General features: G+C 36.8%; 1 protein-coding gene across 2 annotated transcripts; it reads left to right on the forward strand.

The window, feature by feature from the left end:
• The first annotated feature begins 6,066 nt into the window (after positions 1-6,066).
• LOC113011426 (uncharacterized protein PB18E9.04c-like) lies at positions 6,067-13,238 on the forward strand. Of its 2 annotated transcripts, none has more exons than XM_026151002.1 (6): positions 6,067-6,141; positions 10,344-10,532; positions 12,169-12,306; positions 12,457-12,552; positions 12,721-12,797; positions 12,904-13,238. In XM_026151002.1, the coding sequence occupies exons 1-6, from the start codon at positions 6,084-6,086 to the stop codon at positions 12,961-12,963; spliced, it is 618 nt and encodes a 205-aa protein (XP_026006787.1). In that variant the 5' UTR covers positions 6,067-6,083; the 3' UTR covers positions 12,964-13,238. The 2 variants fall into 2 exon arrangements, with proteins under 2 accessions (XP_026006787.1, XP_026006786.1); XM_026151001.1 differs by lacking the exon at positions 6,067-6,141 and adding an exon at positions 8,466-8,577.
• The last annotated feature ends 11,589 nt before the right edge of the window (positions 13,239-24,827 follow it).

Consider the following 24,827-nt stretch of genomic DNA (forward strand, 5'->3'; position numbering starts at 1 on the left):
AGCATCCACAGTGCCAATATCTACAGCAACCAACCAGACAAGCAGTGATACATCTACACTAGCAATTAAGAAACCATCTTCAGTCATCTCCACTGCAACAGCGGGCACCACCACTACGCTAGCAGATATCGAAACAACCTCAGTCTTTGATTCTACACCAACCAGCCAAAAAAGCAGCACTACTGCATCTATTCCTTTAGATGACCTCATAACATCAGTCTCCACTGTTGCAGGTTGGTCATTGTTTGAATGACCCTACAGTATATCATGACAGAAGTTTTCATAACCATTGGTAGGACAAGCATGGGTGGAATTATTAACAGCAGTATATCAGTATATCAAGAAACATACTTTCCTACTATAGAATCCCAAATTGTCTCCAATTAAAGATATTTTAAAAGTTGGGTAGTTGTGGTAGCATTTCTTTTTTCTTTCTATTTTTTGTTGCTGTGGATCCATTAAAAAGAAAAAAACTGCCTATACTAGAAATTTCTAGTATAAGTAGTGGAAAAAACATTTAATTTAACATTTAATTCTTTATCTTTTACATAATTACTTTGATTTAATGTGAAAAGCCATCAAGGAAGTATTTATGACAATTCCACAATTTTGTTGTACATGTACAATGACAATAAAGAACTATTCGATTCTATCAGTAGGAAATGTTGTAAAACATGAAAATACAGGTAAAAGTCCACAATTTAAGTCCTCCCTCACATTTTCCAAGGGCATCCAGTGGGTTGGATTGGAATCCTTGCCAGGCCAATTCTGGCAGGTTTGACACACCTGCTTTAAATCATTAGATAGAGTCTTTTAAGAATACAGACTGTTAGACAGCTGTGCAAATCTGGATAACAGGGGTGTTGTATCTTTCCCAGGAAGTGGAAACACTGCTGGCATTTCCAACAAAAACACGGATTCCACAACTGACACAAGCTCAGACAAAGGTACAGTCAATGAAATGTCCATATATCTATTTTAACATTTATATACATCAAATATCTGCAGTACTTAAATAAGTGTATTTTTATTTGTATCTTGCTTTAAGATTTCCAAACAGTGACTTTTCATCTAAAAGCTTCACTTTCCTCCTCTGATCGGGATAACAAAGATGTGATCTTAGAGGCTTTATCCAGTGTAAGGAAAAACAATTTCTGAATACAAATCATACAGCCTCAGATGCGGCGTGCCTTTATAATCACTGATAATCTCCTCTCTCACAGTTCCTGTCCAACATCCTTCTCCAGTTGAACTGTGAGCGCTGTGTCCTCAAGGTTCAACACGTCAAACCCACCTGAGAAATGGGATTTGCAGCAGTCACTGCAGGCAGGATACAGCACCAGCTATACTCTGACAATAAACTGCAAAATTCTCAACAACAAATTAATTTTTTGAAATTACATAAGATTCAAGATATCAGAGGCTTGAAAGTCGATGCTTCAAGGTTAATAGCATGGGCTTTTCAGTTTTATAATACTAACAGTCACATTTAACACCAGGTAGTTGAAACGTGTGAGATAGTGCATATCTCACTGCACATGCCATAACTTACAAATACAGTACCATACTATTAAATGTGAATCCCATTAGCTTGTGTGTTGTGTTTGAGATAATAAAAAGCCCCGATCCTGGCAACAGTAAAGATACTGTTTTTGTTACAGGAGGATGCCAAAGATAAACGTTAGCTGCTGTTTAAAAAAAAGATCCAAAGAGCTGGACAGCCTGACTGTATGCTAAAATTAATAGTTATCTAATAAATTAATCATGATCGTCAGAGAGGATTTGAATTACTATTTTTATTTTAATTCTTATCAATTTTGAAATGACTTTGTGGATATGGGATATGCCAAAAAAACCAAAAACAAACGTCTACTCAGAAAACAACCTGGCTGTGCTACAGACAGTCTTTCTGCTAAATGATTAAATCTGTGTCACCGTGTTGTCATTCATTTGTAGCTGTAATAGCATTCCCTACATGTGTACAGTCTGCAATCAGTCATGTATCTGTGCAATGTCGTCAGGTTTACAGCATGTCAAGGTAACTATACTTTGGCATTGCGCCAGAGTCTGTGTGTGTTAACCAGACTTATCAGTCAGGAATTGGTTTGCATCTGATCCTGATCCTTTGCAGACTCTCTTGGCAAGTAAAATATCTTTGAATTTAATATTTAAAAGCAGCATGACTCAGTACTGGTACTGCCAAGTTTTGGTATTTTTCATAAATCTAAATGGCAAAGGAGCGCCATTAACCTGAAGACGTGGATAATGTGTATAGACTACAAGAAGTCAAATTAATAAATTATTTACTCACAGATGCCAACAGGCTCAATAAATTGATCCTCAAGGCACATTATGGGGAGCTGGACTCTCTTAAAGTGGTGTTGGAGAGGCAGGTTGGACAGTACAATGCTGGATATCTCCATGATGTGCTAAACAGTCACAGGAGCAATACTGAACTGCACAGGAAATCCTTTCTCCCTCGCCTACAATTCCTCCATCTAAAGCACAAGTACACAGTGCAATAGTAGCTCACCCTCTACAGAGAAAATAGCAAGTGAAATTTGGTGAGAGGGGCACCTTGTTGTGGAAAAAGGATTTTTTGAGATTTAGAGATAGAAAGTTAAAACCTGTGCAAAGTGGTCAATTACCATCAGACGAAATAATAACAGCTCCTTTAAAACCATCCTGTGGATACAATCTTTATGTGTTCAGTGGTAGGAAGCTCATTCCCCACAGTCATGTAGGCACCGGCCTGATAATGAAGACACATAGAGTAGGCCATGACCTTGAACACAGTTTATAACTAGTTTGTTTCTAAATCTTCACACTCTTGCTTGGTTCAGGAAAGTTACAGCTAGATATCAGTACGGTTAAATAAGGTGAAACACAAATATTCATTCACACACCTCAATGTCAACCATATTTAATTTTTTGCAATATAGTGGGATAGTTATAATTAGAGCTATTTTTTTAACTCCATAATTTGTTGTATTACTTACTGTCTAGGAGCAACTGTGACAATTTGATTACTTCTGGGATTAATGAAGTGCTCGGATTCTGATAGGTTAATCTAGCATTACTTCACTTCATGTTTTGTATGTATTCCAATTGCTGTGCATTATTATCAATCTTCTGTTTGCCTAATAGACTTGATTTGTTATGCTTGTGTAGTTTTCAATTATTAGATCAGTCTAAATATGCAGAAGTACAAAACTGTTGATATGAAAGTTGATATAACAGGAAACTGAGCTGTGAGGCTGCACACAGTTGCACATAGTCAATGTGATGAAAACACATTTACTATTTTTAAATGCAATTGATGAAAAGTTTAGAAGCCAATTCTGTATTGATATCCAAGTTGCAGAAACAATTTAACTTTAATAATATAATAAAGCATGACCTGATGTTAATCTGGTAAAATGACATAAAGTATTTCTAAATTTTTAGGGCGTTATTCTTTTGTTAGGTTTTTAACCTTTTTCTATTAAAAAAAAACTGAATATACTGTTTGAAAATAGTTACTTTTTTTGTTTGGTGTGCTATTATTTTTTTTATTACTTTCATTGAAAGTATACACAACACACTCCTTTAACAGAGAAATGACAGAAGGTGATGTGTATTATTTTACTGTTCTAGGAAGTCCACTATGGTAGCCATCAGATGCCACATACTCTTACCATAAGTAATGGTTTTGTTATGTTCCCATCTTCACCATTCTTTCCATCAGCAGCCATCAGCAACATTTCAGAATCCAGAGGTCCCCCTACTGATTGGCAACACAACCTCAGACTACCACTGTCCTATTCAATATCCATTGTGTATTTTGACATATATGATAAACAAATACAACCTTTCTAACCAAAAACAACCTTCCTAACTTCCATAGAAGTCAACACAAGAAGCAGTAATACTGAAACTACAACAACAAATGCCACAGCATCTTCAGCATATATTTACATATTAATGATCATGTCTGTCCTGTAACTTGATTCGTTATTAACTTACAAGATTTGTCTTTACTGTCACTGTTGCCAGTCTTGTGTCTGAGACTATAAACTGGCTGGTATCCTAGAGAAACATTGAGACAAGAAAGGCTTACAGAAGAGGAAGTGTGTGTGCTTTGGGGATATTCCATCCATGCCGGTTGAGTTGTCAAGAAAGATGGGTTTGAAGATAACACATCAGGGGACTCCTACCTCCTGATTGACCCTTTAAGTTTGACCTTACCACTTAGGGCTTCACAAAAGGCCCTCCAAACCTGGGAGATGAATTGTGGGCCTTTTGTTGGATGGAATGCTGTAGAGCCTGAACACATGATTAGCTGGGATCTTAGCAGTGTCAGAAGAAGTGGGGAGTTGAAGATAATCTGTTCGTTTTTAGTGGGAGACCTGCTACAAAATCCAATGCTTAACCTGAGTAATATGATTTGAAATTGATAATGTTTATAAATGTCCTGTAGGAAGCTTGGGGCCACTTCTTGCATAGATTGAGCATGCTGAAACATGTTCTTGTTTTGTGTTCTTATCCAGATGTGGGCACCAAAAAAACTCTTTAGTAGAAAAATTGTTTGATGTACCCCAGGTTGAGGCGGTTGCACTGGTGGCAGTGTGGACCAGTACCAGGATGCTCAGTTGTTGTTGTTTTGTTTTGTTTTTTTCATTTTTCGAGCTGGTTTTCAACTTCTCATGAGAATGACAGAGGTTGACGAGAGGAAGGCAGGATGGCTTCAGGTTCAACTGGGTAAGTATCTCTGAAAAACTGATAAGAGAAAGCACCAGGCTATGGTGAGATTAAAGTGACCAAAATTTAACTGCTAGAGTTAGACACTAAGCATTCAGCAGAAAGGACTTAGATTGCAAATCAAAACATTACATTTGGAGCTGATGAGTAGATTGTCGGAATATCATGTATATAAACTAAAGAAACCAACAAGGAAATCTCTACTGTAATGTCACAAAACTACAAAATTTCACAACTAAAAATCAAACATTAAATAACAAAAATGAAAGTTCAAAACACTGGTAAAAGTGTACAAAATGTATCATTTAGGGAACTGTCTTTCTTGTGGAATTCCAACACTACCTGTGACAACTAAACAATTTTCTAACCTGTCCTGTCTGGCAACTTTTGCAATCAGAATTATGATCTGAATGCAATTTTGTGCCAAACACATTTTGCCTTTCCAAGATCAGAACTCTAAGTTCTCTATAGTCTCCTTTTGTTCATTTGTTTGGTTTTTTGTTTATTTATTAATTTCTATTAGTGTTATTTCAGTTATTACAGTATATGTGTATTATCAAAATGTCTAAGCTGACAGACAGGGGAAAAAATGTATATGATGAGTATGACTGTGTGAAAACTAGAGTGTTATTTAAAAAGGGGTGGACAGATGTGACATGAGCACCCAACAGCTGGACAGCAGTACTGATTTTGTTTCTGAGGAAATTCATGAAGTGATTACTGGTTACGATTAAAGGAACACTTGGCAAACAGAGATCTGGCTGTTTGTCAGCCTGGTACAGGGCTGAAGAGAAACCTCGGGTTGTTCTTATTTTCTCCAATCAGTAATGAAGAGTTGGATGTTCTAAGAGAGCTTTTTTATGCAGCAAAAAACTATTTTATTCTTTTTTTCCAGGCTAAAGAAAGGCTAAATTAGTGAGGCCCCATTTCCTCTCCAGGTTATGGGTTACCTGTTATAGCATGTGCTTTTGAGAGTTATATCAGGGATTCAAGTACTTTTGATTTAAGGCTCTTTTTATCAGAGGAGCCACAGTATCCCGAGCCTTACCCAGTAAGGATGTACACTTAACAAGATAATTATCCTCTGTGGGAGTAGCATTTAGAATTTACCAAAAAACTGATTTATAATTTGTGTAAAATATAAATCCTAACTCTGATTTTACTTGGCCTTTAAAAACACAATTTGAAAACTGGTGAATAGTTTAAAGTCAACACTTTCCACCCGTGTCTGTCGTCTCTTGAGTCAACAAGGAAGTAAAAATGCCTCCTCTCTTGCGTAACGCAGTTTGCTCTAATTTGACACTGTGCCACTCTTGGCTACAGTCAACTCAACAGTCAGAGTCATGGACTGGTTTGCAATGTACTTCTCACTTCTGACAGCTTTGCTGCCTCTTCACAGCGGTGAGTAACATATTTAGTTTTTCATTTTAAATGAGCCATCATCCATGTTTTAATATCAACAAACCCAATACACATGGTGAATACAGGGAAAATCCACTTAATAATAATTAACTGAGGCACAAAACTGCATCACTTATTTACTTTTTTATTTACATAATGGGACAAAATTATACTTACAAAAAGCTATATAAATGCTTATGTTATATAAATGTATTATTGTATCTGTTATGCATTCAGTTTAATGTGTATCACTGAATGCTGAAACTTTACCCATCAGTCAGTTCCTGAAAGTCTTAAAATATATTGTTATTAAGATTACTGAGGTTTTTATTCAATTTAATCAAAATACAACAATAAATATCAGGTTGTGACTACTAATGATTAGCATACAAAACATTTTAACCACAGAAGCCTGCTGACTGTGGTAATGTAAGCTTAAAATGTGTCAAAAAGGCTTGTTAGGACTTGCTAGTCATGCTAATACTCAGTTTCGCTGTGTTAGGGAAGCTATTGTAGCTCGGTGCATTTATTGACTACTAATTATTGAAAAAATTGTTCTGCACATTAAAAATATACTCGAAGCACTTCTGAAAGCTATCCAAAGTTTATATGAACTATGTATTATGAACCCCAACTTAATGTTTAACATTTCTTGTTAAAAAAAGACAAAAAACCTTCTGGTAATAGATCAGAATGGAATGTATGGAAATCTGAAGACTTCTTAATCATACATCTGAAAGGCTTAAACTTAATTTATAATTGAGATTACTTAAAGTATTAGTTATCTTGGGATTACTGAAAATCCAATGAAAAAACTATTTACTTTGAAACATTTATTCTATTCATGAAAATATAACAGTAATAAAGAAGTTGTGACCCCAATCGGTAAGCTTAAAATGTTAAAGAAAAAGCTGTAGCATGCAAAAAGGAAGTTTTCCAAGAATACAGGTAAGGCTTGGTGTTTATACTAAACCATGAATATGTAACTTATGAACACAAATACAAAGATTTGACAGCATGCACTTAATTCTGGTTTTAAAACTATTTTCAGTTACTAATTACTGGAAAAAGAGTTCTGTCTCCCCACACTCACATGTTCGAACTAAGCACTTCCAGGAACTATCTGAAGTCTGCATGAACCATGTGATGATCACGCGTTCTGAACCCCTGCTGATGTGACTCTTACACCTCCAGAGCCCTGGGGGAACTCCTAAGAAGTTTCTCCAATGGGTTTAAATCTGTTTTAGCTTACTGACAGTGCTCACCACCTACAACAGTCATAGACAGTCTGCATAATATAAAGTGTTCTGGTTATATTGGCTATGATGATGACGAATTATTATGACAAAATAAATTGTGTGTTGAAAATATTAATTTCCCAGTTGGCCTCTGTAAACATACCACAGCAGACTCGTCCAGCACTTTTTATTACTACACACACGGCTGCAGCTGAACACTCCAACAACAACAATAACCCAGGACCCATTGCAGATTTTTAAGCCGGCGAGACGTGATCGTGGATGCCGCTCAGGTGAGTCCGACTTCCCTGCAGCGGCATCGAAGAGAGTGGTACCGCTGAGCATGAGCCAGAGGTTTGGTTTGTTTGGCTTGGCAGCAGGCGCTCGGACAACTTTATGCTTGCGAGTTTACCATTGTTACTTGTGTTGTTTCCTTTTTTTTTACTTGGTCAATCACCATTTCATGCTCTGAGAAATGAATTTGCTTTTAACAAAAGAGTTTACAATCTGTTTCTTGGTCAAAAAAGTTTGTTCCAATTATTAAGTAATTGTTTTTATAGTGTGTCAGGGCAACAGAAAAAGCAGACAACCAATAATTTTCAAGAATGCCCCACATTACTGGCTGCTCCACATTTTGAAAATGCCTCCAGCTGCAGTAATAGTACACCTATGTCTACATTCCAGAACATCCACACAGTAAAGTACAGCCTCATCGCAGTACTTATGAAATTCTGGTTGATAAAACTGAAACCCTATAACCTCTAGCTTCAAATTTGATCGCTGAGGTCCAGTCAAGAAGTTGTTTTTGTTTTTCAGGATTAGGCTAGTGCGAGAAATAAGTTTGAATATTATTAGAAAATTATGGAATTACTGTTTGTGTTCATTATTTTAATCACTGGTAATTTTCCTTTGACGCTAGCAAAATCCTCTGTTAAAATATTTTCCTCTGCATGATAAATCACACCCAATTTACAAATAGGAGCAAGAAGAAGAAACAGTTTTCTAACATGCCTATAGTCTTAACTGTGTTACACAACAGGCAGTTAATCAACAAGGAAGTCAAATGTGTTATATAACTCAATGTGATTCACTTAGAAATGACATTACCCTCCAATTGACCAAACAGTAAGAGTCATGGATTGGTTTGCATTAGTTTGGTGTTTCACACTCCTGACAGGTTTTCTGCCTCCTTACAGGGGTGAGTAACATGTGATTGTTTTGTTTTTGTTTTGTTTTTGTTTTTCATTTTAAAAGCACTTTCTTTCTTTTTTATTGCGACAGCCCGGTTTCAAAAGCCAAAAAACATATACCCATAAATATAAATGCACATAAGTAGCTGAGTCACATCTTATTCTTTACAGAAAAGCATAAATCAGACTAAGTTATGTACCAAAAAAGTGAACACTGTTTATAAATGTATTATGTTTTTCTTATGTATTTAGTTCGATGTTTATCTGTATTTAAATGAAATCTATAAATTTATTGTAGACAAAGAAGAGGGTGCCGGTCGTTAAACAAGCAATCGGTCTTCCTGTTGTGAAGCTTCTGTCAGTCGAATGATTGACTTTGTCCCAGGATTTAAAGTCTTATTTATTTTTGCCTTCATTTTTACAGGTTGTATTTTTTAGCATTTATCTCTTTCTCGGGTGAATAAGCAGAGGCACAAGAGCTGAGATGACATATTACTTTCAAAGTGGTCTGTTAAGGAGCTTACATGAAACAACAAAGCAAATTTAGCAGGAAACTGAGCTGTGATTTTAAACATGGTTGCTCAGAAAGAATAAGTTGCCCTTATCTTAATTAAGTTTCACTTTTAATCATTTCTTTTTACATTCTGGGAACTAATTTGATATTACAGTGTACTTTATCTCTATCATAGTATTCACTTTTTTGAGTGAAAAAAAATGATTTTGTGTTTGTTTGTTTTGATTTGTCTTTTGCTTTGGTTTGTCTTGGATGGAAATGTTTGCAAACCGGATTTTGAAACAATGTTATAGCAAGCAAGTGTAACAGATGAAATATAACCTGACATTAATCTGGATTAATCTGGAGAATTTTTTTTATTATACTGTTTGAAATAGGAGTCTGCCACAGTGCAGCAACACGATTATTTGAGAGAGTAAAACACTTTCAAAGGTTGTGCTGAACAGTTCCTTCAGTAAATGGTATATTTCTTAGAATGAGAGGTAGAAGATCCACTGCCATTTTTTGATGACTGTAAAAGCATTGTATTGGGTCTTATCATTAACATACACTATCAAACCAGTCTGGCAGGTTCATATGCATATGAACACACCGATCACATGTATTGAAATCATTTACCTGTGATATCAACACAGTTATTGGAGTGTCCTACAGTGTTTTGTATGGCACTGGTAATGCTCATACTTGAATGCAGTGCCATGTATTAATGTGCCAGCTGAGACTGATTAAAGATCCTTTCTGCTGACCAGATCAATATCCAGAAGTTTAATTAACTTGATGCTACACTCAAATATATCATTTTTTGAGTTGTACATAACAATAAACATTAAGTTGTGACTGCAGCTGTAACTGGTATAATTTTAAAATGACACCATTACAGGGCTCTGGGGGGACTCCTTAGTATTTTCTCCAGTGTGTCATGTACGTTTTCTTGCAGGGGGAAGCCACTGCTATCACATATAGAGCTGGCAATAAGGGTTTTATGTGCTCTGCATTGGTGTTTGGGTGTGTGGTACATCAGGCCTGAATATAAATGCCAGAAATTATTCTTGTCACCTGTCAGTGGTTTTAATGTTGTGTCTTATTTGCATTATTACCACAGCAACATTTCCTAAATGAGCCATTTTTTCCACAACATGTATAATCACTTAAGAAAAAATGTGTATTTTCAGTGTTCTGTAAAGTATGCTGTTGTAGCCATGTCAAAAGACAGTTAATGTTTCATAATATTTTTGCTGTTTCCCTATCTTCACTTACCAGTCTTCACGAGAGCAGACAACAGCACAATTTTAGTCACTGCAGTCAACACAACGAGCGACAATACAACATCTAGCCCGCCGGACAGAAACTCTACTACTATAACTCCATTCACTTCAACTGCTTCCCTCACAATCACAAACGGCACTGCTGCAACTACATCAACAAGTCTAAACACTTCAGCACCTACAGGTACAGATTGTTTCTTGTTGTTGTGCCAAACCTTCTTCTTCATATACATTTGCTTTTTAAATTGTGTTCCTGTCACCCCCGTATTACTACATTTCCAGTCATAGTCCAAATATAAATCATTAAATTAATATTGTTGTAAATTGGACCCAGGGAGCAGAACGCACGGAGGCAGAGTTGCGGTGAAGACAGTTTATTTACAGTGATGGGGAGGTTTTACAAGGACAAAGTATGTACAATAGCGTATGAATGGGGACGCGGAGCCAGGACGTGCAGGTGACGGAAACACAACAGGTAGTGCACTCGATCTAAAAAAGGAGAGGGACGTGAGAATTAGGAGGGTCTTGCCTAATAACCGACAAAAGCTTAAAGTAGACTTTACAGAGAGTTGAAGAGCCTACTTGGTACTGTTTATTGCCAAAACCACCAGATGGAAACAAACCAGACGAGGGAAAACCCTGGGGAGGAAACAAAACTCCTTACAGTCACCAGAAATAATCCAACGGCTCCAGCAGGCAGGGGTAGAATTACAGACTCTCCCAAAACGTCAATACTCCGACACTAGTCTTCTGTCAGGTATACGTATATGTGTTTGTTACTTGTAGTTATTACTGCCTGTTACCTGTGGTAATGCAATTTATAATTTATATATTCTGTATTCAGTTATGAAGGCTCTAATTGTTGTTTGCGAGCTGCTGTTTAGATGCTTCTATCTGCCCGGGGCTGTTGATGGGTCTGTATGCAATGATGGGCGTAGCTGCGGGAAGTTTATTGTTTTTTTTTTGTTGATGAGTGAGTATAGGGGTGGGATTTAATAAGTTTTCTTCGTCCCACTCCTTTTTCAGGCAATTTTTGTTTTTTGTTTTGTGCATTTTATGTTCAATATAGGTATTTGTTGTGCCTGAAAATGAACAAATAAATGAAATGAAATGAATGAATGAGGTAGCTCCTAAAGAACACTTCTGAAGAATGCAGCTGATGAGTAACAGGTGTGCCAGGTTCAGTGACTCACTGCCCCGCCTACCTATACAAAAAGGGAGGCACCAAAAACACATACAGACAAAAACACCACATAACCAGAACCCAACTCCTAACATCTTCTACTGTTTTCCTGAAAAAGTCATATTTATTCAAGTTAGCTGCCCCTCATATGTTTTCCCTGCTTGTCCACATGTCTCCTGTTCTGGCTCTTCTCTCCACCAATTTGGCCCTCCCCACTGGATTACTATCTTTGAAAATCTTTAAAAGCTTCACATTTTCTGTCATAATGAGCCAAAGCTTGTTTGTTGTCAGTTTTTAAAGTAATCTGGAGCAAAGGTTCCCAATCTTTAGAAATGTTTCATTAGACAGTGGCTTTCACTCATTTTCCTGAGGGATCCTTAAAGAAATTAAAAGAAAGCTTGCCTTCAACACTTCATGCTGTACCAAAGAATAAAGGTGAAAGAATGAATATTAACTTACAAAGCTCATACAAACTTCTTTTGCCTCATAGATCTGATTGTTAAAAATATGTTAACAGTAACATTTTCTAGCTAGTTAGAAATGCTTTCTAAATAATACCGTGCATGAGCTCACATGAGTCCACCTCGCGCATACTGCCAGACAGTGCATATTTTATATCGGTCTTTATGTGTTGCAGTTGCTACAGGTTGTTCGGGTCCACCAGCTCTATGTTGCCCAGGGCGCAACGACGCCTGCGGAAGAGGGTGTTACTGTGACGAGTACTGTGTGACAGCGGGTGACTGCTGTCCTGACTATAATCCAACCTGTAAACAATGTAAGTGAAGAAAAACACAGAGACTAGAAATATATACACAGTTTTAAACATTTACATTTTGATTACAGATGTTTCCACTGCACTACCAAAAAGCTACAGCTTCAATAAATATCATAACAGCTTCTTTGTCTATGATTTCTTTCACAACAGCAAACAGTACAACACTTGCACCACTTAATGTGACCACAACCACAGGATCCAGTCTTTCTTCAACATTTTCTCCCACCTCTAGTAATTCAGCTATAGGTTTGTCACCATTTGAGAGCTATATCAAAAATTCACATTTAGACAAAGATTCCTTCATTGTATGTGTCACTTCTGAAAAAAGTGGCAAAACACCAAATGTTTCAACTACTTTAGTTTGCAGGTTTAATTACATTCTAAATGTGTATTTCTTTCTTTCTGCCCAAATAGCGATTGCTCACCTAAAAGTGTCCTTACTATCTAATTTTGAAACCAAAGAACGAGCGATATCAGAAATTTCATCACTTGTAAGTACAAACATTCTTAAAATGTACACTAAATGTTACAGTGAAAAAAAAGCACAACATGCATTATTCATACTTTTGTCAGTAATCAGTGTCATCTCTCTCATAGCTTCAGAGACTCGTGCAGCAGAGATGTACTGGCTGTGCCGTGACGGTAAAGCCCGTGTGAGGCTTTGGACAATGAAAGCATGAATTAGAATGAAGCAACACGGTGATGACAGACTCCAACACTCACAATAAAATCTAATTAAACCAGTAAAGTTAACTGACTGTTTCAGAATGAATAAAGTGACAGACACTTTTTCTCAACTAGTAGTATATGCATGTTTCTAAGTTCTTATAATCTTAATTTAAGGATGTATTACACAGTTATGAATCTTTACCATATATAGAGATAAAAAGTTTTTTTAGGTAGAGGTACAAGATTTTTTTTTTAAATAAAGTTTAATAATGGAATAATTTTATTTTTTTTAAAAAGAAAAAAATTCTGACAATCATTTGACAGAAGAATAACTCACCATACAAATCCAGTCTGCTCTGGTCAAGGAAGGAGACACACTGCCAAACATGTTTGCATTAGCCTACTGTATTTTTTTCTGTGTTATATTAAGTTGTGGAAGTTGAGCGGCTGCAATAAAATTATAACGCATAATTTAAAATGTAATATTAGCAGTGCAGTTAGAATTTTCCAGATGATATGTGCTGTAATTACATTAAAGTAACTAACATGTTATAGATCTGGTGTAATTTCTTCATTTTTTAATTCCTCGCCTCAACACGTTCTCACTCCCAAAGCGTAACATTTTATGCTAGGTGACAAATCGTCAACATATTACGTTTTCAGCTACCCAACACGTTCCTAAATGACGACCTCAGAAAAATGAGGAAATATGAGAACCGCCTGGACTCAATCGACACATGTTCGCTCTTTTTCTTCAAATCGCTTGGAAACACGCTATTTAACATCATTAAAGTCCTGGTTAAGGTCAGGAATAAGGTTATGGTTAGGGCTGGAATACAGGGCTGGAACGTCTATTACTCCGGGAGCGTCATTCCACTGGATTTCCGCCATAACCCGGCGCGTACCGCGAAAGGAAACCTTCCGCGTTCCTCAGGAACGCCGCGGGACGTGACAAAACGTCGGCATGTTACGCCTCGGGAGTGAGGCCTCACCTGCTAATAAGGGCAACCAAGGAAAACAACATTCATGACTTAATCTCTTCTACGTCTGTCATGATTAATGTAATCTTTTTTTAAACAGCACGTTGATTATAAAAAAAAAGTCTTTATTTGTTCATCCATCCATTCGCTTCCGCTTATCCTTTTCAGGGTCGCGGGGGGCGCTGGAGCCTATCCCAGCTGTCATAGGGCGAAAGGCGGGGTACACCCTGGACAGGTCGCCAGTCTGTCGCAGGGCTGTCAAATTGTTATTTCTCTTCTTCCTTCTTCTGTTTAGTTTTCTACCGTTTCTACAGTAAGATAGGAGATAGGAGAGAGGAGAGCCGGAAGGGGGCGCCCGATCTGGCTTCCCACACCCCCCCGCCGGATCGGGCTGTACGCTCTACCTCCCCACTGCCTCCCAGAAAAGGGAAGAAGAGCAGAGGGGAGAAGAGCGGAATATTTTCTTTTCTCTCACAGTTAGCTGACTGCCTTAGCTGTCCAAGTGATGTCAGCCCTTTTTAGCCATAGCTAGTGACTGGTCCTCTCAGCAGTGTTAGCTAATTCTCTTATAGCCTGCTGTTGCACCTGTCCTCTGATTCCAATCTCTCTAAGCAGTTTTGCTGTTGTACTGGCAACAATGCCCCTGCATCCCACCTCCACCGAGCGCACCTTGATCTTCCAGCCTCTGTCCTCTGCCTCAGCTCCGAAGTTGGCATACCGCAGCTTTTTATGCTTAAACGCTTCCTCAATTGCTTCCTCCCATGGTACCGTCAGCTCAATGACGTATGCAAGTTTTTGGGAGTTAGACCAAAATATTCACTGGCATGTCTGTGGCATGTTTTGCTTTTGTCATATTGATACAGGAGGGATGTAGGACCAATCAGATTCTTGGCATTGCATTTATGAATGCAATTGTAAAAATCCACATCCATTGCTTTTCATATTATTAATGCCACCCTTCTGCACAATCTGGGCACTGGGTTATGCTTATAGCAGGAGAAAATATTGCCAGTAACTAATCTTTGCCAGCAGATGGAAGCATGTTCCCAGGTCTATGAAGTTAGCGGCACAGATGTTAGCGCAATACTCTATTGTAGTTATACTTTTGTGTGGTTTTTGTATTGGCACATTTCTTTCTTCAGAGTATATTTTCTTAAACTCTCTTTTAAAGAGTTAAGTGAGCCAAATACATCCAGTGTTGTTTATCCAATTTTCAAAGCTACAATAGAAGTGACTTTATAGTTTTTCTCAGTCGACTTGTCTCAATTCTCATAGCATAAAAGTCATTTTTACCACTCTTAATGCATTTTTGAAAAACAGTAAGGACATTTTTCATTACACAAAGTAACCTATGCAGAATACACTACATAAATCAAAACTTTTTTTCTCGTTTTTCAGACCATGAATCGTCAGTCAGTCACTTTAACTCTGTGATGAATAAATTAAAAAACCTTTAACCGCCCATGTTTAGTGTTGTTTTCTTTTTTTCTAAAAACCTTAATGACTTCGGAAAAAGGTTTTTACAGGTCTAATGTAGAGTTGAAAAATTGATGAAAAAATAATAGCGGTGTCAGGGTTGGTTGAAGAAGGAGCCAAATGCAGGTCTTTCTGAATGAAATGTGTTTATTTACAATGAAAAGAAACTATGAAACATTGCGTGGGTTCCCAATCCCCGTGCTGTGATTTTACTCCTTGATGTGTGGTGAAGTTTTGTCCTCCTCGGTGCCTATGTACAACAGTGCGCTGCTCCCTCCACACGTTTCCGCAATCCACCTGGAAACAAGAGATGCCACGGTGAGTACAGTCACATCCACCAGCCGACAAAAACACTTTAACTATTCCAACAGCTCAGCAAGAGGTGAGTGATTATCCTCAGGTGTGTCTGGCTCAAAGGCGGGAGACTCTACAGGCCTCGTGTGGCAGCAAAACTCAAATGCGTACACAAATTATCAGTCCTGTGAAACCTCAATGCATGGAAGTGTATTTTAAAATAACTATATAGAATTCTGCCACTGTCATTGTGATTTGAATTGTCAGCTTAACTATTATGTTATGGATCTTCAAATAGGGAGCCCCAAAACAGGAACTGGAACTGGTTTTCTATTTAAAAAATCATAGTCTCTGTGAGTGTTACCCAGTGGGCAACGCAAAGCTTGGCTGGAGCAAGAAAGGAGACTCACCCAGCTCTAATTGTTTCTCAGCCCTCCAGATGTCGATCCTGCTGCCTCTGAAGGTGTGCTTGCCAAACTGTCCCTCTGCACTTGGTAACTTATATGGTACCTGTTAAGTCTTTAGGTTGTGCTGTAATAACAATGAAAAGTTTATATCTTTTCTGATTCATAAGGGGGTTAAAAAGGAAAAGTTCTCAATTTACACTTTTTGATCATTCAGCATATTTTATTATGTTTAGCAGGAGCAAAGCAAATTAAAATCAAATTATAAAAATCACATAATCAAATCACTTGAATTATACTCATCTGATTAACAGCTAATGCTATTTTGAGACAATAGATGGTAAAGAGAGAACGGACATATCAAAGCTAGTCTTCTGTTCTGCTTGCCTGGCAGGAGATGAAAAGAAGAACAAGTCATTTCTTCTGCACAAAACTTTTATACCTGGTCCTAATGTCCCACCTCTTTCACAGCATTACATCTTCTGAGATAACATCTGGCTTTACCCGCAGTGACATCGAATCACGAGAGGCCCAGCCACATATCATCGCTCTGCATGTGACCTTACTTCAACATGATTTAAAACAAAATTCAAAATCACTGCATTTTCTTCTTTTCTATATCGTACTTTAACATGATTTATCAATAACTTTATCACATATGAATATTCTGTCAGGTGTGCGAAGGCTGTACCCAAATGCAGGACTTTCTACGTAGAACACAGTGCGTTTTTTTACTGTGAAGCAAAAACAATATGCAGATAAATCCCCATGCATGCTCCTGGTGACTGTGCTTTCCCTATTCCGGTGCAGTGTGTTCTCCCAGTGTCCATGGTCTGTGTTTCTGCTCCCTTGGTGTCTATATACAACCTGCTCACTTCGTCCATTTGTTTCCGCAACTCTCCTGGAAATCCTAGTAATATCCACCCTGCCTCAAGTGCAGTTAGGACACCAAGATACTGATGTGCACACACACACACACAATGTGGGGAAAAAGGGAAACGAGGGACATCAACACAATGCATAAACATGGCATTTTACCCACCGAGCACTGCGGACTATGACATATTCAGTCAAACACTGATTTTCATCAGCTCAGTTATATAGGAATACTGTTTCTCACATTTTCTCTACATAACCCAGTAAATCACAAAAAACTCATTATATCCTCTTTTATTAAATCATACATATCAAAGTCAAAGTTTGCTTAGTCATTCTGACCAAACTCTAAATGCCCCCGACAATTGTTCGGGCTGCGCCATGTTTGCATTTCCCGTTGATGCAAATAATCCCAGCAGAGAGAAGTACACACACACACACACAAACACACACACACACACGTGTACGCACACCAAATCAAAGTAAAAGGTCAAGATTCAGGTATTAATTCTTGATTAAATCTATTTTTGATTATATTCTGATTTTATATATTTTTAATAATACAATTGAGCAAGATTAACTAATAGTAAAATCACATGTATAAACTCTGGTTTAACACTCTGTATCACTTTAACATAAAAAGGGTGGATGCTAAGTCGTTTTACCCTCTCTCAGGTAAATGAGAGGTAAACCAGGGGGGCTGCAATCCTTTTCAATCCACCTCTCTTGACAAACTACATCTAAAAATTTACTGGTACTTTTTTTTAGTCTATTATCCATTTAATAGGCAGGTGACATTTTAACATGTATCTGTTTACGTACTTAGGTTTAGATGTTATATTTGTATTCATTCACTTCATATTGAACAATTATTAGAGACTGGTTCATGACCATCTGGTATCAATCGTGATGGGAAAAATTTATATTCCCCGGCCAGTGGTTCCTGGAGCTTGATGACATTCACATGGGAAGAATATTTGTGAAGTCACACAGCCCTACAGACTGTTGAGTGACCCCATGGCAACCACCTGTCACTAGGGAAACTTTTTTAAGATTAGGCTTAAAATTTTCCTTTTTGACAAAGCTTTTAACTTAATCTAATGTGCTGATTTTATTGTTTTAAAATTAATTCTAATTAATCTAATTTTTTTAATTGTTATTCAATGTATCATTTTTGGCATGTCACGTGTACAGCACTTTGTTTTCAGCTGGGAGTTGTCTGAAAGTGTCTGAAAGCTATATAAAGTGCTTGTTTGCTTGCCTATAGTTAGGGCTGAACCAGATGACCCTGAACCATCCCTAATTTATCCTGCAAGAGGTTTAGGCTGCTGGGAGGCTTCCAATGATGCTCTGTGTTTAATCCATCGTTTTACTCCATGTGTGTTTATTCATCACTATTATATTAATCCTTAGCAATTATTAAACAATGGCTCTTTTTCTTATAGTCTTTTCTCTTGTCTTCCCCTTTCAAACCCATTCAGTCACAGTAGGTGGCTGTCCATCCCTGATCCTGCTCTGATTCTTCCAGTGACTTTTTCCTTCCCACTATGACCAAGTACTTGTTAATACAGAGTGGTGTAATTGTTGAGATTTTGAATTGACAAACAATGATGGGGCCTTCAGTTGATGAGTGGTTTATTACAGTTGACAGATTGATAATTTAGCTGTTTATTAGTTTGCCAATCAAAAATATCTTCCTGTGGATAAGATCAAAATATCTTCAGTGGAAGTGCATGTCAGTACAACAGGAAAGCATAAGGGAGGTGGTTAAATCCTATTTTATAATCAAATTGTTTATTTCCATAGATAGGGTCTATTGGTAATTCAAATATCAGAGTTCCCTCAGAGACTGACTTTCAAAAAGACAAGGACAAAAAGAAATAGCATGTGCGACAAACATAGACAACACTTGAATTGGGTAAACGGTTTGTATAGTACGCACCTATTCTGTGGCCTTAACACTGTTAAGCCCAGCCACCTGTGATTAGTATGAACTTCTGGTTGATAAAACTAGAATCCCACTAGCTCTAGCTTCAAATTTGATCATTGAGGTCCAGCCAAGAAATACATCTAAGTCATTCACAGCAAAATCTCCAGTGTTAAATTAACACTACAGAGTGTCTATATGGGTCCACACCTCTGAGTGTTAAATACAACACTGTTGACAGTGTTATATGTTTAAAAGTAACCTAGTCAGTTTTGAAGATTAACAATGGCTAACACTGAGCAGTGCTGATTTTCTAACACTGGAATATTTCTAACATTTTGAGTTATTTTCCAGTGTTAGAAAATCAGCACTGCTCAGTGTTAGTCTTTGTTAATCTTCAAAACTGACTAGGTTACTTTTAAACATACAACACTGTCAAAAGTGTTAATTTAACACTCAACAGTGTTGTATTTAACACTCAGAGGTGTGGACCCATATAGACACTCTGTAGTGTTAATTTAACACTGGAGATTTCTTTTTCAGGATTAGACTGTGAAATAAGTGTGATTATTCTGAGAATACTATGATATTACTGTGTTTATTCATTATTTCAATCACTGGTTATTTTCTATTGACACTAACTAAATCCTCCGCAAGATAAATCAAAGCCAGTTTACAAAAAGGCTTCATAATTAAATTGGTTGTCACAAATTATAATTAGACAGGAAAAGGAAATAGTTTTCTACATGCCTACAACCTGAACATGCAACACAGTAGGCATCGGTGAATCAACAAGGAAGTCAACTGTTTTACATAAGTCAATGTGATTCACTTGGAAATGTCATTACCTTCATCTCCAGTTAACCAAACAGTCAGAGTCATGGATTGGTTTTGGTCATTAGTTTGGTGTTTCTTACTCCTGACAGGTTTTCTGCGTCCTTACAGCAGTGAGTAACACATAATTCTTTATATAGAATATATAGAAGCACTATCTGTACAAAAAAGGGGGGAACGATGGTTATAAATGCAGGATTGTATTTATTATGCTTTCGATTTTGATGTTTATCTGTGAGTCTCTATACTGAAATGAACTTCATAAATTTAATGTAGAAAAAGAAGAAGGTGGCGTTCGCTCAACAAGAGCTTAGTGTTCATGATTTATGTTGCGAAGCTTCTTTTAGTCTGAGTTTTTCACAGGACTTAAGCACTTAGTTTTGCCTCTGTCTGTACAGGTTGTACTTACAAGCATTTATGTGTTTTTTCAGGTAAATATGCGGAGGTCCAAATGTTTAGATGACATATTAATTTTGAAGTGGGGTGTTAAGGGGCTTATATCAGAATCAGAATCAAAATACTTTATTAATCCCGAAGGAAATTAGGGTTACAGCAGGCAGCGCGCTGATGGTGCAGCAAAGAAAATTTAGCAGGAAACTTCACATATGTTCACATTATTTGAATTAGCAGTAATGGTGTTGTTAATGTTTGCAAATGTATCAAATGTTGCTATGTTATTCTAATCTTCTGCTATCTCTCTTTTTTAAACTGCTGGCATTATAGTTACTAGAAAAATCAATAAATCAATCAAATTAATTTCACTTTGCTCTGCAGACAAACTGAAGCGATTTCCACATCTCCTTTTTCAGGCTGCGGGACATTAAGCTTTCATGTTTACAAATTGTACAGCTGTCACCTTAAAAATAAACAGCAGCACTCAGAGTGTGCTCAGTGACAAAATAATGAGCTTTTCTTTTTTTTAATGAGATTTTTTTCCTTTTTTTTGTTGTTGTTGTTTTATAGATTTTTAATCATTATTTTTTATTTATTTTATTTTATTTCAAGTAGTTCAGAACAATAGTTCCCCAGGCTTTCTAAAGGTCTTCTCATTGGACAGCGGTTCCTTTTATACTCATTTTCCTGAGAATACTTAAAGTGCCGATAACATTTCATGCTGTGCTAAAGAATAAAGGTGGTCATACCAAATATTAACTTTCAAGCTCATTCAAATCAAAATACAAAATAAATGTTTTTACCTTGTAGAAGTATTAATGGTAACCTTTTCCAGGTAGTTAGAAATACTCTCTAAATAATAATGTGCATGTGCTCACATGAGTCCACCAGTACATCTTTTACATATCTGTCTCTGTGTGTTCAAGGTGCTACTGGTTGTGCGGGCCCACCAGTTCTATGTTGCGCTGGTCGGAACAGCTCCTGTAACAGAGAGTGTTTCTGTGACGAGGATTGTGTGGAATCGGGTGACTGCTGTCCTGACTATAGTTCAACCTGTGGACAATGTAAGTGAAGACAAACACAGAGACTAGAAATACACACATTTACATTTGACTACAAATGTTCCCGCTGCAAGCAGAGACTGCTCAAAAAGCTACAGCATTACATCTGCAATAAATATCATAACGGCTTCTTTGTCTCAGCATCCACCGTTTCACCAACACTTTCTTCCGTCTCTACTAAGCCAACTACAGGTTTGTCACCATTTAAGAGCTATTTCAAAAATTCACATTTACACATTCACATTGTTTGTGTTACTCCTGAAAAAAGTGTCTAATCACCAAATGTTTAAACTACTCTAGTTTGCACGTTAAATTATATTCTAAACATGCAATTCTTTCTTTCTTTCTGCCCAAATAGCGATTGTTCGCCTAAAGGTTAATTTTCAATGTCGTTCTGAAGTCCAAGAACAAGCAATTTTAGAAATTTCATCTTTTGTAAGTACAAACAGCATTAAAATGTACAGTAAACGTTACAGTGAAAAGAAAAACAACAACATGCATCAATGATACTTTTGTCAGTAATCAGTCTCATCTCTCTCATAGCTTCAGGGACGTTTCCAGGAGAGCTGTAAGGGCTGCGCAGTGAAGGTCAAACCCGTGTGAGGATTTGGGCAATGAAAGCGTGATTTTTGGATAAAACGACACCGTGATGACAGACTCCAACACTCATCTGCTAAATATAAATAAGCTATTAAAAGCTAATAAAGTTAACTGACTATTTCAGAATTAATAAAGCACTCTATGTTTGCATTCATGTAGCAGCATCTACATCCTTCTGAGCTCTTATTTAGTTTTTATTTTAAACTCAATCAAAGAAAACATTTATAGCACATGTGCTTTGTTTGATTCACTCTTTTCTGTTTTTTTCATAATAAAAGTCACAGGGTTTACTCTTTACTAACTATTGTCAAGATCCAACGCTGAGTTGACAGGTTCTTTTTCACATTAAAAACATAGAGGAATGTTTTACACAGATGTGAATGTTGACCATATATTTAGATTATAAGGGTTTTTAACAGATTTCACTTCACTTCCAATTTTATGGGAAAAATCTAGAAAAAATGAAGAAATTCTCACAATTATCTGGCAGAAAAATAATTCACCGTACAAATCCAGTCTGCTGTGGTCAAGGAAATAGCCACACTTACTAAGATATGATACTCTGAAACATGCCTGTGCTGCTGAGGCTTGGCTTTAGTGCTGTTAGAATATAATTACATTAAACCCACATGTAATATATCATTCATTTGAACTTCATTTGAAAATCAATGACATTAATGACTTAGCCTCTATTTCTGCCATGATTAATGTAATCTTGCATAATTATAAACACATTCATTGTAGCAAATAAACAAATAGAAATCATTTTTTTTGTTCAGATGTTTTCATATTTCATAATGTATATTCCACTGTGTTAAATAGATTGGTTTAATTGATTTGTGCTAGTTTTCTTTTTCTGTGTGTGTTGTGCTAAATAACTAAGAATTTATTGTTTCCTTTTGTAGATGATATTAGCTCACATTTAATTATCCTGATTTCTTGCAGATTCTTCATGTGTGTTCAATAAAAGAAAATAAATCATTACTTTTTTATGCATACAAAGCAGTGTTTCCCAAATGGTGATGGGAAGGCACACCATGGTGTGCCTTCCCATCACTTTTAAGAAACTTTTAAGAAACTTTTAAGAAACTTTTAAGAAACTTTGCTATTTTGTATGGAAGTAACCAGTGTAAATGATTTATTTGTAATTGTATTGAATAGAAATTACTTAACAATTTTATATAATTCAAAAGCAACAAATTTATGTAGCAGCTACATAGCAGTTTTACAAAGATACTACCTAACCAGGTTATGTCCTTCTAAAGCAGAAAAGTTATGTACCAGCTAAGTAACAGTATTACAAAGATATTGCCTAAACAAGTTATGTAGGCTTAAAGCAACAAAGATAAGTATCAGCTAAGCATTGCAATTAAGTTACATTTAGCCAATACACTTACGTAAATCTAACTTAACAGTATTGAGTTCAAACTAAGTAACAACATTTCTTAAAAGTTACTTAAAGCAGTTGTGTGGAACCACTTGACATAACTTTTTTAAGTAAATCTAATGTTATATTTTTTTGAGTGCAGTGTGTCTGAAGACAAATTCAGACATGATTTGAGATTTTGTCAATCAAACCCTATTATTATAATCCCTGGAAAACAAGTCATATTAATACAAATATATAGCTCTAATTGGCAGGGATGAGAATGATATTTATGATGTGGTAAAAATTTATCACTGTCAAAAATAAACATTAATGCTAGAGCAGGCAAGACTGGGGATCTTAATGGCCCGTCTTCAAGCATCTTTATCTAACAATGCGTCACAGCACCAGCTTTGATTTCAAGGTTCCCATGAGAAAACACCCTGGTGTATTTTGCTGTAGCTCCTATGGAGCTAATCTAAAAGGGGATCATCATTTAGAATCAATGTAAAAGATTTTGTTAGGCACCTAAATATTTTAGCATATGAGTGGGAGCCCTTCATGCTATTTGTTCAGAGGTAATGCTCTTATATCTGAGCAGTCATGAGTGTTTGGAACAACGGGCCACTCAAATCAAGACAAAGACGTTTGTCAAACTGGACAAAACTGAAGAAAAACGGACAAAAGTTCACAAATATGAAGTGAACAGCAGAAGCAAAAGCACGGCTTCATTTGTTGGAGCTTCTGTTCCCTAAGTATCACCTTTATTCCAACCTGTCCTAGCTTCATGTAATCCCAAAGGAATTTACATTTTTTAAGATAAGGGTTTTTTTTTTAGGAATCTTTCCTCTCCTTTGAACTGTCTACACAGTGCTATTGCCCCCCTTTTGTTTAGAAAAGAAAAACAGATCAAAATCATCCATTATTCCTCCAGTCATCAAATTTCTCAACATGAGCATGGGTGACAATCAACCCCGAGATGCAAGGAGAGAGAAATTTTCTGTATATTGTTTTGGTTTTTGCTTATTTTTGTTGTTTTGTGTTTGTGGTGTGTGGTGTGTGGTGTGTACGAATGTCAGGTGGAAGCCAATTTCCCCTTCGGCATATTTGTCATCTTTTGCCATTTTGATACTCAAGCAATGTGAACCAGTCAGCCTAATTAATTGTATGGCCCTGATTAATGCACACGTGAACATCTACAAACTTTTTTTCAGCTCGTTTTATTAGTGCCGGCCCTCAATCACAATTACTTGGCCGTGGGTGACGCTTGTAGCAGGAGAAAATATTGCCAGTAAACGGTTTAGTGGCGAATAATCTTTGCCAGCAGGTGGCAGCATATTCCCAGGTCTTTGACGTTAGTGGCACAGATGTTAGTGCAATCCAGCACTGTAGTTAAAAGTTTGTGTGGATTTTATTGGCACGTTTCTTCAGATGACATAACAGGTAATATTTTCTTAAAGTCTATTTTAAAGACCTCGGTTGAGTCGTTTATCCAATTTACAAAGATACAAAAGAAGTGACATTATCAGTAAAAAAAAAACAAAAAAAACAACAACAACAACAACAAACAAAATATATATGTTTTGCATGCATGTTTTTCCACATCTCCAGTGAAACAGTGAAGGCTCTGCACCAAGAACA

This window comes from Astatotilapia calliptera, chromosome 18 (assembly GCF_900246225.1).
Source record: "Astatotilapia calliptera chromosome 18, fAstCal1.2, whole genome shotgun sequence".
NCBI lineage: Eukaryota > Metazoa > Chordata > Actinopteri > Cichliformes > Cichlidae > Astatotilapia > Astatotilapia calliptera.

Bases quoted from the DNA above. Each gene is read 5' to 3' on its own strand.
- LOC113011426 (XM_026151001.1), top strand. From the start codon at position 8,514: ATGGATTGGTTTGCATTAGTTTGGTGTTTCACACTCCTGACAGGTTTT. The intron at 8,578-10,343 runs GTGAGTAACATG...TTCACTTACCAG, and splicing joins TTTTCTGCCTCCTTACAGGG to TCTTCACGAGAGCAGACAAC. The intron at 12,553-12,720 runs GTTTGTCACCAT...CTGCCCAAATAG, and splicing joins CTCTAGTAATTCAGCTATAG to CGATTGCTCACCTAAAAGTG.